The following is a 13235-nucleotide window of genomic DNA, read 5'->3' as shown; positions in this document are numbered from 1 at the left end:
CCAAGGACCTTCAGCGAGCGTTCGCAGGCTTGTCCTCCTCGCAGGCGTCTGGAGAGAAAGGGAGCCGGGTGCCTTTCACGCCACGCTGGCGATAACCTTCCATGTTGCACTCAGCCCGGCTCCCAAGGCTTCCTAAGACGTCCTGACAGATCTGGAGCAGAAATTCTTCGGAGCGGCCAGAGGCGCCTAGTGGCTTGACTCAAACTGACATACCCCAACGCCCCCCACTTGTCCCGGTGCTTCCCCCCCCAGGTCAAAATGATGGGAGAGACAGGTGTCGCTTGGGAGAACTGTCAGAGCCCCAATCTAGCAGAGTGGGGGGGGGAAGAGGGGGTGCCGCTGCTCCACGGCCAAAGCGGCCTCAAGGACGTCCTGGGATTGTTGCCCCCCACCTTTCGCAGAACTGTTGGCCTCAATCTCACGGAGCTGAAGCTGCTGCTGCGTTTCCCCCAGCTGCTTTTCGGCCTCCTCCAGCCGCTTCTGAAGTTGGAGCTGCTTGCTCTGAAAGGGAAGAGAGGCGTAGAAATCCGCCTGTTATATTATGAAATGCAAAGTTCCCCAAAGAGGCTGGAATTCCCAGAGAAACACGTCCGTCGGTCGGAAGATCCCCGGCTTTGAACCCGTTTCAAGGGAGGCGGCCTTCTGGAGGGAGCCTGGGGCCGATCTGCGCCGCTTGACCAAGGAGGGCCCTAGGGGTCTGGGAGCCAGCCCCCGTCGCCCCACTTCCTCCACTCCCAGGGGGCTTCTTCACAGGCAGCGCTGACTGCCCGGGGGCCCGGCTACAGACGGACCTTCCGGCTAAATTGCTCTGGGGTGCTCTAGCGCCATCTCTGCCCCCTCAAGCCAGCTGCACCGGGCCCTGGGGAACAAACCTGCGGGAGGCTCCCTGCGTGGCTGGCCAAGGAGCGAGGCCTCTGGGAGGAAAAGGCAGGTCCAAGCAGGGCCTCCTTGTGGTGGGACGGTAATGCCTGACCCGCCCGCCACCCCAGAGGAATGGGTCAGCTCCGCTTCCTCCTTTCAGAGCCCTTCTTCAAACCGGCATTATTCTGCTTCAGCAGCCCGAAAGAGGAAGCGGCTTCAGCTGATTTTCCAGCAGCTGCTCCAAACTGAAGATGGAGACCGGGGGATTCTTTTATCACCATTTTGGCTCCTTATGTGTAGGCGGTCTCCACTGGGCCCCACGGCTGCTTCTGAATGGCTAAACTCTCTGAGCTGGGCAGGGTTCAGGCTCCACTTGGAAGTCTCCCAGGTGGGCGAGTGGTGGGGAGGAGCTGCAAACGAAATGAACCCACCCCGGTGGGTGGAAAGGAGGGCAGCTGCGGGAGCGGAGAGTGGCAGGATGAGATTACGGCTGTAGGGAGAGGTGGTGAGGATTGCTGGAGGGGGGCAATTTGCCTCGGTGGATGTCAGGCATGGAGACCGCTGGCAGCCTCTCTGCGCCCATCAACAGACACACACACCCCACGGACCTGCAGCTCTTTGGCCTCCTTCGATGCTCGCAGCCTCTCGGCCCGTTCCGCATCCAGTACCCGACAGGCGACGTCTCCTTTCAAGCGCTCGTCCGACAGCTCTGCTGTCAGGTCTATGACCTAAGGAGAGCAGAAACAAGTGGTGGGAGGGAGCCTTCTCCAAGGACACACACACACACACACACACACACACACTCTGCAGGGATACTTCGGCAGAAAGGGAACAAATAGGAGACTTAAGGAAAGCCCATGGTTTTGTTCCCTGTGTGGATCGAGAGCCAAGACAGACAGGCAGACCAGTGTTTCCCAACCTCAGCAGCTTTAAGATGGGTGGACTCCTAGAATTCTGGGAGTTGGAGTCTCCCCACAATCTCGCTAAACCCACCCTGGCGATGATGCCAGCCCTCACAGTATCTGCCAACTTCTAGTGGCTTCCAGAGTGGCTGCACAGCAATGACTGAGAGGCTGGCCAGGACTTGGGGGAAAACCGGTTTCCATTCAGCAGGGGGGGGGACGACAGAGGGACCACCTGCCCCTTTGGGCTCCCCTCTGAGCTTTGGGACAGGATGCAGCACGGATTGTAGCTTCGGGAGTTTTCCTTGCCTCACACAAATCCTCTCTGCAAGTTTATTGGAAACCTGAGACAATTTGATAATCTCCCGGGTGCTCGGGGGCATAACGATAGTGTTAATTAATTAATTGCTGAAAAGAGGCTTTGGCGGGAACATGCCAAACAACTGTTGTCTAATTCCCTGCACAGCCGAATGTGCAACAAACGCCTGCCAAGTTCGGGGCGGGGTGGGGGGCAGAGGGGGAGGGAAGCTGATCTGGCAAAGCTTCAGCATCTCCGTGGGAAGCAGGGAAGGAGGGCCCGGCTGGCCCTGGCAGAGGGAGCGGGAACTGCCGAGGGGCCTCTTTCGGCCGAAGGCTTTCAGGAACGGACCCTCCTGCTCCCAGAGCCCCCAGTCGGTCCACCTTGAAGGGCTGCAGAGGCCAGGTGCAAAAATTCTAGAGCTTCTTCTCAAGCCCTTCCCAGGAGACCAGAGCAAGAAAGACCCTCCCATGGATGTTTCTTAAAATGGGACCAGGGCAGTTTGCAAGACCTGCTCAGGGTTGTTTTGCAATTGCTCATTCTGGAGTCAGGCTTGATAAAGAACCTGACAGGAATGCTCTAAACCATCACCATAATAAAGCACAACCCTTTTGTGCTCCGTAACCCCCTTTTTGAAAAGAGCCAAGCAGACCCCCGCAGGGCTGGATAAAAGGGGGCGGGCGGGGGCTTCTAAGCATTTGATGATGGCTTTTCTCCATGCCCAATCTCACCTGCTTGCAGCAGAGGAACATGCCAAGCACCCAGGCAGGGGACCCCGGCACTCAGCAAGACCAGAGAAAAAGCCCCCCCACACACACACACCCCAGCTGATGGGAGAGGCCGGGCAAGCCACCCGCCTGCCAAGAAAGGGGCCAAAATTGATTATTTGATGGGCTGAGCCTTAGCCCAGCTGGCCGAGGCCCCACAGCTTGTCCATGCCGGCACCATCACCATCACTGCCCTCTGGTGCTTCCACAGACCCTCCCATGCTAGAAAAAGAGCTTCAAAGATTCCCCCTCTCCCCCAATGCCTTGTTCACACAAGACCTCCCTCCTGTGTCTGCCGATGCAGCATCACATCCTACCTTGGTTTCCAGCAATTCGCTGTTCTGCCGAAGCTCCTGGCGAGAAATTTCTGAGTTTTCCAACTTCTTTTGGAGCATTGCAAGTTCCTCCTGAGGGGAAGAAGGAAAGGAGAGGAACTTCTTCGGGGCTGATCCACCACCTGCAACCTCGAGTTGAGGACCACTGACGTTGGGGAGGCGACCCAAGGAAAGGGAACGCTGCCGGGCCTGCACTGGGCTGGGGACCTCAGCCCAGATATCTGGGGGTGCCAGCGGGGGAAGTTGCTAGAACCTCTTTTTTAGAGAACGGATTTAGCTTCTGCTGTCTCTAAGGAAAAAGAGGATTTGAGCCTTGACCGCTTTTTCTCCTGGCAACTCACGTGCCTCTTTGACTTGGAGCTGGCCTTCTGCCAGGCTGATGGTCAGGAGTGGCCGGATGCCACACATCAGCTGCCACCACGGCCAGCTCTGCACGGCTCGGTAGACGGCCAGGTTTTTCTGGATGCATCGGGCAGCCAGGCTCTGAATCTGAAGCGAGAGAGGGGGACACCTCAGGGCCAAAGGAGTCAAGCCACCACCAGAGAGAGACAGGATCGGAGCAGGGAGGGGCCGCTAGAGCCACCCACTTCTGCTCTGCTCAGCAGGGGACTCTGCTGAAGGCCGCCCAGCCTCCTCCGTGGGTCCTTTCCCCACTCCAACCGCCCCGGGCCCTGCTCCCCGCCCTCCTCCACCGCAAGGCAGGGCTACCTTTAACCTCTGGAACTTCTGGCGGGAGAGGAGGCCCCTGCAGGCCGCCTGGAGCAGGACCAGGCTCTGGGACAGCACTTTCTCTCGCTGCTTCTCCAGCCGCGGAAGGACGCCGGCCTTCAGGAAGACCTGCCAAGGGGGAGGGGAGGGGAGGGGGGGAGGGTGAGACCGCCCGTTGCCCGCCAGGCAGGAGGGGGCCCCGGGCGGCTGGCTCCAGTACCTGAGTGTGGCCCACCGCCAGGCTCTTCTTCTCCAGGTTGAGGGCTCGGAAGAGTTCCTCCAGGGCCTGCGGGGGGGGGGGGGAAGAGCACAAACGTCCTGCCAGACCCACAGGAGAGGCTGGGCCCAGCTGGCATCAATGTCTCCAGCGGCTACGTTCAGTCAACATTTCAGCTGGAGTTGCCCAAGCAGGGACGCAGATTTTCTCTCTCTTTCATGGATCCGCAGAGCCAAGATTGTTATGGACGTAACAGGGGAGAAATTCGCCCAGCGGAGCTCAGTGGCCGCTGGGGCTGCAGCAGAAGGCCCCTGCACCCCGGATGTCTCTTGGGGGCTCCTTTGCGGGGAGACTCTGGCTCAAAGCAGCCTCCAGGGTCACCGGAATTGACCTTGAGAAGTTACCCTGTCCCCCCCCTTCCTTCTGCCACTCAGATCCCCAGAACCCAAGACCCCCCAGGGCAGACGAGAGTCAGAGCGCTTGTCGGACGAGTCTCCCCGTGGCGCAACATGGCAGGCCTGACCTTTCCTCGCTGTCAGCGCCTCTTGTTAAGTCCTCAGCCTGAATCCCCCCCCCCGACAGGATCCACGGGGCGGCTGCTTCCGCCACGCAAGGCAGCCCACGTCCTTCCCAGGGGCCACCAGGAGGCGGCTGCTGACGGCTGGCTTTCCTTTCTTAGCAGCTGAAACTACAGGGGCCATCGGGGCCCTTCCCTCCCTCCCTCCCTCCCTCCCTCCTCCGGGGCTTCTCCTCCTGACCTCCTTCTCATCCGTCCGCTCGTAGGCCGAGGTGAACCTCTTCATCTCCGGCTGAGCCAAGCCCTGGAAACGCCGCCGGAACTGGGCCAGCTCCATGCGATCCGCATAGCCTGCCCAAACAGGGAAGGTGGTGACGTGCTTGGTGCACAAGAGGCCGGAGGAGCAAGTCCCATCTTGCGCGTTCAGTTTCGCCTGCCTACCGACCCCAAAGATCGGAGTCCTAGCCAGCCCTCAGAAATCCCACCACACCCCCAGCTGGAAATTAAACGGGGGTGTGGGGGGGCGAGATTGATAGAGGGCCTTGCAGCCCCCCAGGCCCTGAGATCCTGTCCAACAGGGAAAGAGCTCCCAGGCTGGCCTCCTCTGTAACTTGCCCAACGGCCTGTACGTGGTTAAGCTCTGGGCTGTCATTTGCAGGGCTTCTGCTGGATTTTATTGACATTATAGCCGTTTCTGAGATTTACGCTGCTCTTTTATTGAAGCTCATTGTGTTTGCACTTATTATCTTAAAGAGCGCGCTGTCCTGGGAACCATGTGCTGAAACGCACTTTATAAATTCTCCCAAAACAAGCAAGCAAAGAGAAGTGGCATTTTGTCATCGCAAATACTAACAAGCTGCTCGCAAAGTGAAGAGTCTCAGGGCAGCACAAACCAGGGAATAACCTAGGAGACCCCCAGTTCTTTGGAGAGTACAATGCCCAGAATTCCCAGCCAGCCTGGTTGTTGGTCTCAGCTGCTTCTTGGCTTCCTTGCGTGATCGATATCAGAGCCAGCTTCCAGCCAAACTTCCTCACTTCCTGAATCCGTCAGTCGCCTTTTGTCTAACCTGCCCCTCAACTGCCCTCCCCGGGAAGGGGGACCGATATTCCCTGCCCTGCACGGTGCCTTCCTTGCACTCGGCAGGGCCCCCCAGAAGCCCTCCCTTCCGCACCGATTCTGTAGAGCCGCAGGGCCTCCAGGATCAGGCTGCCGGAGAGCTGGGCGCGCAGGGTGGGAATGTCCCAGGCCGGTCCTGGGGTGGCTTCCGAGGCCTGGGTGGGGGGCTGGAGGTCTTCCGGCGTCCCAGGGTCAAGGCAATGGAGAAAGTGGAGCTGAGACCGCTTGACTAGATTGCTGAGAGCGTCCTGCGGTGGGAGGAAAGGTGGTTTCTGAGAGGTCCCTCAGCAATCCATCTCCCACGCCTCTCCTGGGGCGGCAGGAGCAGCAGCCATGCCCTGCAGAGGGTCTGTTTCCCGGTGGCTCGACACGGCCCCCCCGGGGGGGTTGCGCCTGTCTCCAAGGGCATTCTGGGAAATGGAGCTCCTGCAGTTCCAAGAACCCCTGCTCAGACTGCTTTCCCCCTTGCCAACCACATTCACAAGTAACTTCTGTGTAAAAAGATCTGTTGGAAAGCAAAGGAGGATCTCCCCGCCTCCCCCTCCCCTCGCTTCGGTTCTCCCTGCCGGAAGCTGCCTTTGCAAGCCGACCAGCCAGGACCCAAATGGATCAATGAGGAGGCAACCCAGCCCACCCTGGATGGCCCTGGCCGGGCGCTTCGCTCACCAGCTGCAGCTTGATCTGGGCACAGACGGACCTCTTCTTCACAGTGGCAAAGGCACTGGTGAAGGTCTTCCTGACGCAGCCAATGCGCTGCAGGGCCTGCTGCGAGTGGCCCTCCCAGCCCGCCACCGACCGGCAGAGCAGGGGCACGTGGGCGCGTGGCAGGAAGACTTTCCTCAGAGCCCCTCTGTGGGGAAGAAAGGGGGCTCGTCAGCAGGAGGGCCCCCCTCGGCCTCCCCAAATCCACCCAAATGGGCACCTCGATTTCTAATTTGGCTCAGCTGTTGGATGGCGGATCCGACTCTCAGCCTGGCCTACTTCAGCCTGGCCTACTTTGCAGGGCTGTTGTGGGAATAGTTAGGGGGCGCCCAGGTCTTCTGGGAAGGGAGACCCACGCACCCCTTAATTCTCACCCTCCGGCCACCCAGCCATGCCGTTCCAGATAATAAGAGCTTGCTCTGAAAACCCCCCTCAGATCTACACCTCCTCCCAGGCTGAGCGGCACGCCTGGATGCTGACCCACATCGGCTGCCTTTTTAAATAGCGACAAAAGTTGCAACTTTGCTTGGCAGCCCCCATGCCCCCCCACTACCACCTTTCTTTCTGGCTGAAGGGAAGCCAAGGGGCCGATTCCCCCCCACCCAGTTCAAAGAAAGCCGGTTGTTCAGGAAAGGAAGTGCGAGGCCAGCTGAGGCAGGAGAAGGTGGGCAGCCCGGCCTGGCCCTGACCCCCTCCGCCCAGAGGGAGAGGCAGCCCACCCCCACTCACATCCTGGACCGCTGCAGGAGCTGGATGGCGTTTTGCACAGAGAGGTTCCACTTGGCCTTGCTCACCCAGCCGGTGGCGTCGTAGCGGACGGGGTCCGTGCCCAGGCGGTGGGCAACCTCAAACTGCAGGGGCTGCTCACACCTGCGCAGGACTCCCTGCTCTGCAGCAAAGAGGCCGAGTAAAGCTTAGCTGCTCTGCGGGCGGGGGAGGAGAGGGCAGGGAGGAGGAAGGGGCCCACGATGCCCAGCAGCCTTTGTTCTACGGCCTTATTGGGCATGAAGTGGGCAACGCATACATGAATTGCCACTTGAAGGAAAGACAGGGAAAGGCCCCAAAGCTGCCCTCTCTGAAGCGTCTGGAGGGCCAGGCTGCCCCTTCCTTGGTGGGGCAGAGCAAGTGCACAGCTCCTGAGTTGGGGCTGCCTTGGATGAAGGGAAGAGACCCTTTGCCCTTCCCGATGTGGCTGGCATCGACCAGGTTTTCCCCTTGGGCCTTACCTTCCTTCCCGAAGGCCGAGCACAGGCGGTCAAGGGCCCTGCTGTCACTGGAGCCCTGGACCAGGGCCTCCTCATCCAGGATCCAGAGCAGGCCCTGGGGGCCCTCCGAGGGGCCCCCGGGAGAGAGAAGCATCTAAAGGGGGACAGACCGACTCAGCTACGTGGCACCAGGCCACCCCACGGCTTTATCTTCCCCACCCTCCAACCCACCCACCCCTCGTGCTTCGTGCCAGCCCTGCCTTGGCATCAGGACAGCTTTAGCCAGCAAGCTGCCGCCCTCCCCCTCCCCAGCCTCTGAATTACCTGGGACGGGCTCTGATCTACCAGGGCCACCGTGGCCGCCGAGGAGAGTTCAGGCAGATCAAAAGGCACCTCAACGTTTTCCTGGGGAACATGGATGGGAGGCGAGTGGGTGGGGAAAGTCCCCTCTTTGGGGCTCTTCCCCATTGGCCCCCCTCTTTTCCTGAGGCTCTGAGCTTCCATGATCTGAAGGCCGCTCCCTCAACCTCTCCGTGGCCTTTCCCCAAAGTCCTCCTTGAGGCCAATGTCCAGCAAGCCCCCGGGCAGGGGATCCCACTGCCCCCCTCCTGGGAGCAAAGTTGGACAGCTGAGGGAGCAGCAGGGCAGGCGCCTCACCTCCTGGTACCTGCCCACTTCGGACTCCAGGGAGGCTGCGTAGAAGAGCCCCTGCAGCCGCTCCTGCCCGTAGTTGTGGCAAAACTCCTCAAAGGTGGCCGCCCGCTCTCCCTTCTGGTGCCGGGGGCTGAGGAAGCCGGGGGCGTCCACCACCATCAGGGAGGCCATGGAGAGGTGGCTGGAGGAGAAGGACCTGCCAGAGAGGAGGACGGCTTCCCATCACGCCGGCCAGCCCTTGGATGGGGCAGCCTCTCCCGCCTGGGCTTTCGCTGCCCCCCCCCCGAGCAAGGCGAGCCCCAGTCAGGGGGAGGCAGTGTGGGGTGGGGTCTGCTTGCTTTTCCCAGCCAGACTCTGAACATACCGGCGACCTTTGCAAAGTCGCATCCATTATTAATAGGCAGCAGCCCCCCTGCCCTCGCCTCCCAGCCCCCACAGCCTGCCTTTCCCACACCTGCCATAGGTGTCCTAGTCCCCACCCCCTGGAAGCCCATCTTCATCAGGGGAGGGGCCCCAGGCCGGGGCAGAAGAGTCTCTCCTGGCTGCCCTATCACTTATGCACCTTCCTAATTAATTTTGGTTTTATTGGTTTTAAGGCAATGTCCCTAAGGACATCCTACACATTTAATGGATTATTGCCCTCACCCCTTCGGGTGCCACAGGGGAGCCCACCTGTTGATCAGCATCACCACGGCTGCAAACAGCTCCTCGTACAAACCAGCAGCCATGCCCTGCAGGCACTCCATCCCGCTCAGCTTGGGGCCTGTGGAAGGAAGGACTAGTGAAATCTGAGCAGAGCAAAAGACATTAAGAATCCGCTCAGCCCCCCCCCCGCCCCCCACCTATCACCTGAGTGGAACAAAAGGCGTCTGGAGAGCATAGCAGATTCCAGTTCTTATCAGAGGCGGCTTCAGTTTTGATGCCTCCAACCGAGATTTATTGCAGTCACTCTGGAATCACCCTTTGCCCACTGTGGCACACGGCGTGCCCGGCCTTGCCCTGGACTGCTAGAGCCAGGAAACCCGTTTCCGTCATCCCGCTCTCCAGTGACATTTCCGCAGGACCCTCCAGCTTTTATTTCAGTGGAGAAAAGCCAGGGTGTCCTGCGATGATGGAAACAGGTGCCCCCCCACATTTTTATTATGAAGCCATCAATATAGGAGAACTAAGAATTTAAGGCTTTTCGCAGTTGTTTAGACTGAGTGTGCAGCTGACTTGATGGGACTGTGCATAGACAGATGACCGGAAGTGTGTAGGAAGCAAAAGAAAAGGCGACACACCAGCTGGGCGATGGTGGGGACAACCCACCCACTCCCTTGTCTGCACCCGCCAACCCTCTCTGCCTTTCTGCCAAGCTGAATAATCCAGAGCTGCCAGGCCACAGGCTCCACGCCACTAGGGCACCGACCACCCATCCTAGTTTAGCAGCTGCCCATCCTGGCGCTGGCTGTGCGAGGGAGGGGACGAAGCCCGTGAGGCAGAAACGCCCGTCATCTCCTCCAAAGGGAAAGGGCCGGCAACAAGCCAGCCCAGCAGGTCTCACCTGGCACCTGGTCTGGTTGCTAGGACACCATCCCAATTGGCAGCAGCCTTTAAGCAGCAGGGCCTGGCGAGTCCCACTCGAGGCCTGGTGGCAACAGAGAGCGCAAAACCCAGGCCTAATGGAGGGGAGGGGGATGGAAAGGCAGCTGGGGAAGGGGATTCGGCCCAGGGAGGAGTGGCCAGGCTGCCTCCTTCGTTCCTTTCTGTTCACACCTCCAAATTGTCTTCCTGCATGGAGGTAGCCCTCAAGGGCCGTGTGCGTGTGTGTGTGTGTGTGTGTGTGTGTGTGTGTGTGTGTGTGTGCCTGGTGTCATGGTTCCGACAGACAAAGATGAACAAAGCAGAACTCGGGGACAGGGTGGAAAAGCAGAAAGGATCAGGGATCTCCTGAGCAGACCCCGTGTTGCAAAAGGTCAAGGCTCAGAGGTTGGAGCCCCACCTGGGTCAAGGGGGCCTGTGAGGGCACAGAGGGAGACCAAGCAGAAATCACACTGGGGGAGAGGCACATAAAAAACAGTGGGGGGCAGCCGTACCGTCGGATGGCTCCTCCAGGCCAGCTCCAGCGGTGACCTGCTCAAGGATTCGCAGCAGGTGGTGCTTGAAGACGGCTGTGGTCAGCTCCTCCGCCTCGCAGCCCAGGACATCCGCTGCCCGGTTGGCCCACTCAAACTTCAGGAACTGTTTCCTGCCCACTGAAGGAAGAGCAGGAGAGCCATCTAGAAACCCCCCCCTCGGGATTCCCCAGCTCCCCTTCCCACTCTGAGTGGCCCAGCCCTGTTTCAGCCCTTCAACCACACTGGCCTCTGCCTTATGGCGATGCGCCTGGCCAGGCTCAAGGGAGCCGCCTCAGGCCCTCCACACACCCCAACTGAGCCAACAGGAGCAGGGCTGTCCCTTCTGAGGTTAGCAGCAGGCTGAGGAATTCCCTCTGTTGGGTCTCAGGCGCACTGCGATGGCCGCTGCCCACGGGCCCTGGCTGCAGCTCCCCGACAGCACAACAGCCACAGAGGTTTGTGACGTCTCCACCACCTTGGCTTTCCAGGAAGCCCCCAAGAGCAGCCAAAGAGGGACCATCGCTGCAAGGGCAGAGCACCAGGAGTGGGGATCAGTGGCAAATTTCTGCTTGCAAACCTTCTTCGAAAGGAGAGGGAAGCAGTCCAAGTTAATGGCTGCTCGGGTGAAATGGGCAGGGGCTAATGAGCTGCAATTTCCATACGGCCCCCTCCTTGGCAAGGAGAGAGTAGAATTACCCTGACTGCAGCCACTGGGTTTCTTTTGCCTGGCAGGGGCCACTTCCCCTCTCCGGCTGCAGGAGGGCTACGGGTTCACCTGCCAAAATGGGGCTTGGCTTTGAAGGGCATGCAGAGCCCCCCCTCTGCTCTGAATCTGTCCTTGCGGGACCCTCCCCGACAGCCCTGCCTGAGGAAACACTGCCCCCGCCTCCCACCCAACCCGAAAAGCCCAGCTGCACAATGTGCCTTTTCAGAATCGCCATTTAACCCCCGGGACAATTAGTTCTGCTTGGCAGGTTAGGAGAGAGAGAGGGGGGGGGCAGAACAAGCCTGGTGATGAAAGCAGCAGCCGGGGGGGGGGGGCAGGAAAGCAGCCTGAAGCCTTCTCCGAAGGTTGGAAATGGGAAGGGCCAAGGAGGGACGAGGCTGCCCGAGGGAGGGCAGAGGCAGAGGGGGACTGAGCGCGCCTGGCCATGCAACACGAAGGAGGCCTCAGCAGCGACTCGAGAGGCCCAGCCGCTGCACCCTCTTCCCAGCCCTCAAAATCCAAGAAAGGGGAGGCGCTCCAGGCACCCCATTGCAGCAGCTTCACTGATGGGCCCACAACCGCCGGCGCATCCCGCCTGCCTCCGATCGCCTGGAAGCCTCCCACTTTTTAACCGGGATCCTTGCTGCCCACCTCCACCTGCCTCCTGCTGGTCCCGGCTCAGTTGCAAAGGCCCGGTGGGCAAATTGCCTCTGGGCGCCGGCAGGGCCCACATGCGCAAAATCCACCGGAAGGACTCTTCTGTTGAGGTGGGCATGAAATGGGAACGCCCCCCTCCCCAATTCAGGGTCCCGAACTCCTGGCCTTCAAAATCAGGGAAGGGCCAACCAGGCCACAATGAGAGACCCTGAGGCCCCCCCCAAAAGTGAGCCGACAATGCTGTGCCTCTTCTAAAACTGTCGTTCCCTCGATGGAGAAGCTTGGCAGGGGCAAAATGCCTGTGCCTGGAAGACTGAGGCGCCAACTTCCTAATTTCTTAATAATTAATCATTGATTCATGGGTGAAATTACCGTAAGGTGCAGTGCATGCTAGGGAGACATTTATGAATGGAGTCCCAGCAGATTCCCCGCCCCTGCCTGCCTGTCTCTTTGAAAGGGAAGTGCATAAATCGTCAGGAGCGACTGCAGGAGAGCGGGCAGCCTTAAAGAATTTATGAGCAACTTCACAGCTTCTCTCTCTCTCTCTCTCTCTCTCTCTCTCTCTCTCTCTCTCTCTCTCTCTCTCTCTCTCTCTCTCTCTCTCTCTCTCTCTCTCTCTCCATCTTAAGGGGCTTTGCAAACCCTCCAACAGGGCACTTGAGCAGCTCTTTAGCCCTTTGGGCACACAGCCCCCCCTCCCAAAACACAGCCCACTCCGAGCCCCCCACGGGGCTCAGGGCACAGGGAGACCTTGGACTCTACGGCCATTTGCCCTGGCAACTGCGCTTCTTCCAGCCAACTCGAGACCCCAAGAGCCGCTTGACCAGCCTCGCCCGCTAAGTCGGTGCCCCTCTCCTTGGCTTTTAGGGCAGCATCCCAGATAAAAGACTGGCAGGGCAGGGGAGGGGCCGCCCCACGGGGCTCTTGCCCCCTCTGCCCGGTTGTACCTTTGCAGACACCAGCAGCCCCCAGGTGATAAATGCCAGCCAAGACTCGCCAGAGCGCTTCCTGCTGAGCTGCCTCCACTCCTAGGGTGCCCAGGGCAGCTTGGAGCTGGACAAAGGCGGCCACAGCCTCCTGCTTCTCTTCTCCCTGCAAGAAGGACGAGTTTCCCAGAATCCCCCACCAGCCTCGGGGGGGGGGAAGGCAGAAGCGGCTGGGGGTGAGCTGGGGGAGAGACTCAGCATGGCCAAGACGAGGGGGAAGCGGGGCTGCCCTCTCCGCCCCAGAGGCCTTTGCTGGTCTTCCTGCTCTCCTCAGCAAGAATCGGACTCGGATGGAAATGGCTGATGGAACAAGTTCTCAGCAGGGGGGGGGGAGGGGACCAGCCTGACCCACAGACTTTCTCGGGGGACACCCAGCCAGGGGGCAGAGCGGGAGACGGAGCTACTCACCTTGAGGCTGGCTCTAATGCCAAAGTAGCTGTTCTCTGCCATTTGATGCAGATGCAAAGTTGACCTATTGGCAGAGGTTGGAGGGGGGCACAGAGTTAA

The 13235-nt window shown here is 59.9% G+C and overlaps 1 protein-coding gene across 2 annotated transcripts in view; it reads right to left on the bottom strand.

The window, feature by feature from the left end:
• The window catches only part of MYO18B (myosin XVIIIB), a 39386-nt gene that overhangs the window by 17396 nt on the left and 8755 nt on the right, over positions 1 to 13235 (bottom strand). For both annotated transcript variants that reach the window (XM_081338791.1, XM_081338792.1), the window contains 17 exons: positions 13137 to 13200; positions 12690 to 12834; positions 10359 to 10517; positions 8956 to 9046; positions 8287 to 8479; positions 7954 to 8034; positions 7651 to 7783; positions 7154 to 7313; positions 6389 to 6572; positions 5778 to 5970; positions 4847 to 4956; positions 4092 to 4157; positions 3872 to 4000; positions 3509 to 3652; positions 3146 to 3235; positions 1470 to 1589; positions 393 to 501 (listed from right to left, as the gene is read on the bottom strand). In XM_081338791.1, the coding sequence (XP_081194917.1) occupies positions 393 to 501; positions 1470 to 1589; positions 3146 to 3235; positions 3509 to 3652; positions 3872 to 4000; positions 4092 to 4157; positions 4847 to 4956; positions 5778 to 5970; positions 6389 to 6572; positions 7154 to 7313; positions 7651 to 7783; positions 7954 to 8034; positions 8287 to 8479; positions 8956 to 9046; positions 10359 to 10517; positions 12690 to 12834; positions 13137 to 13200 (2171 nt within the window). The remainder of the gene's footprint in view (positions 1 to 392; positions 502 to 1469; positions 1590 to 3145; positions 3236 to 3508; positions 3653 to 3871; positions 4001 to 4091; positions 4158 to 4846; positions 4957 to 5777; positions 5971 to 6388; positions 6573 to 7153; positions 7314 to 7650; positions 7784 to 7953; positions 8035 to 8286; positions 8480 to 8955; positions 9047 to 10358; positions 10518 to 12689; positions 12835 to 13136; positions 13201 to 13235) is intronic.

This window comes from Vipera berus, assembly GCF_964194415.1.
Source record: "Vipera berus genome assembly, chromosome: 14".
NCBI lineage: Eukaryota > Metazoa > Chordata > Lepidosauria > Squamata > Viperidae > Vipera > Vipera berus.
The sequence above is the reverse complement of the archived record's forward strand: the minus strand, read 5'-3'. Positions and strand labels throughout refer to the sequence as shown.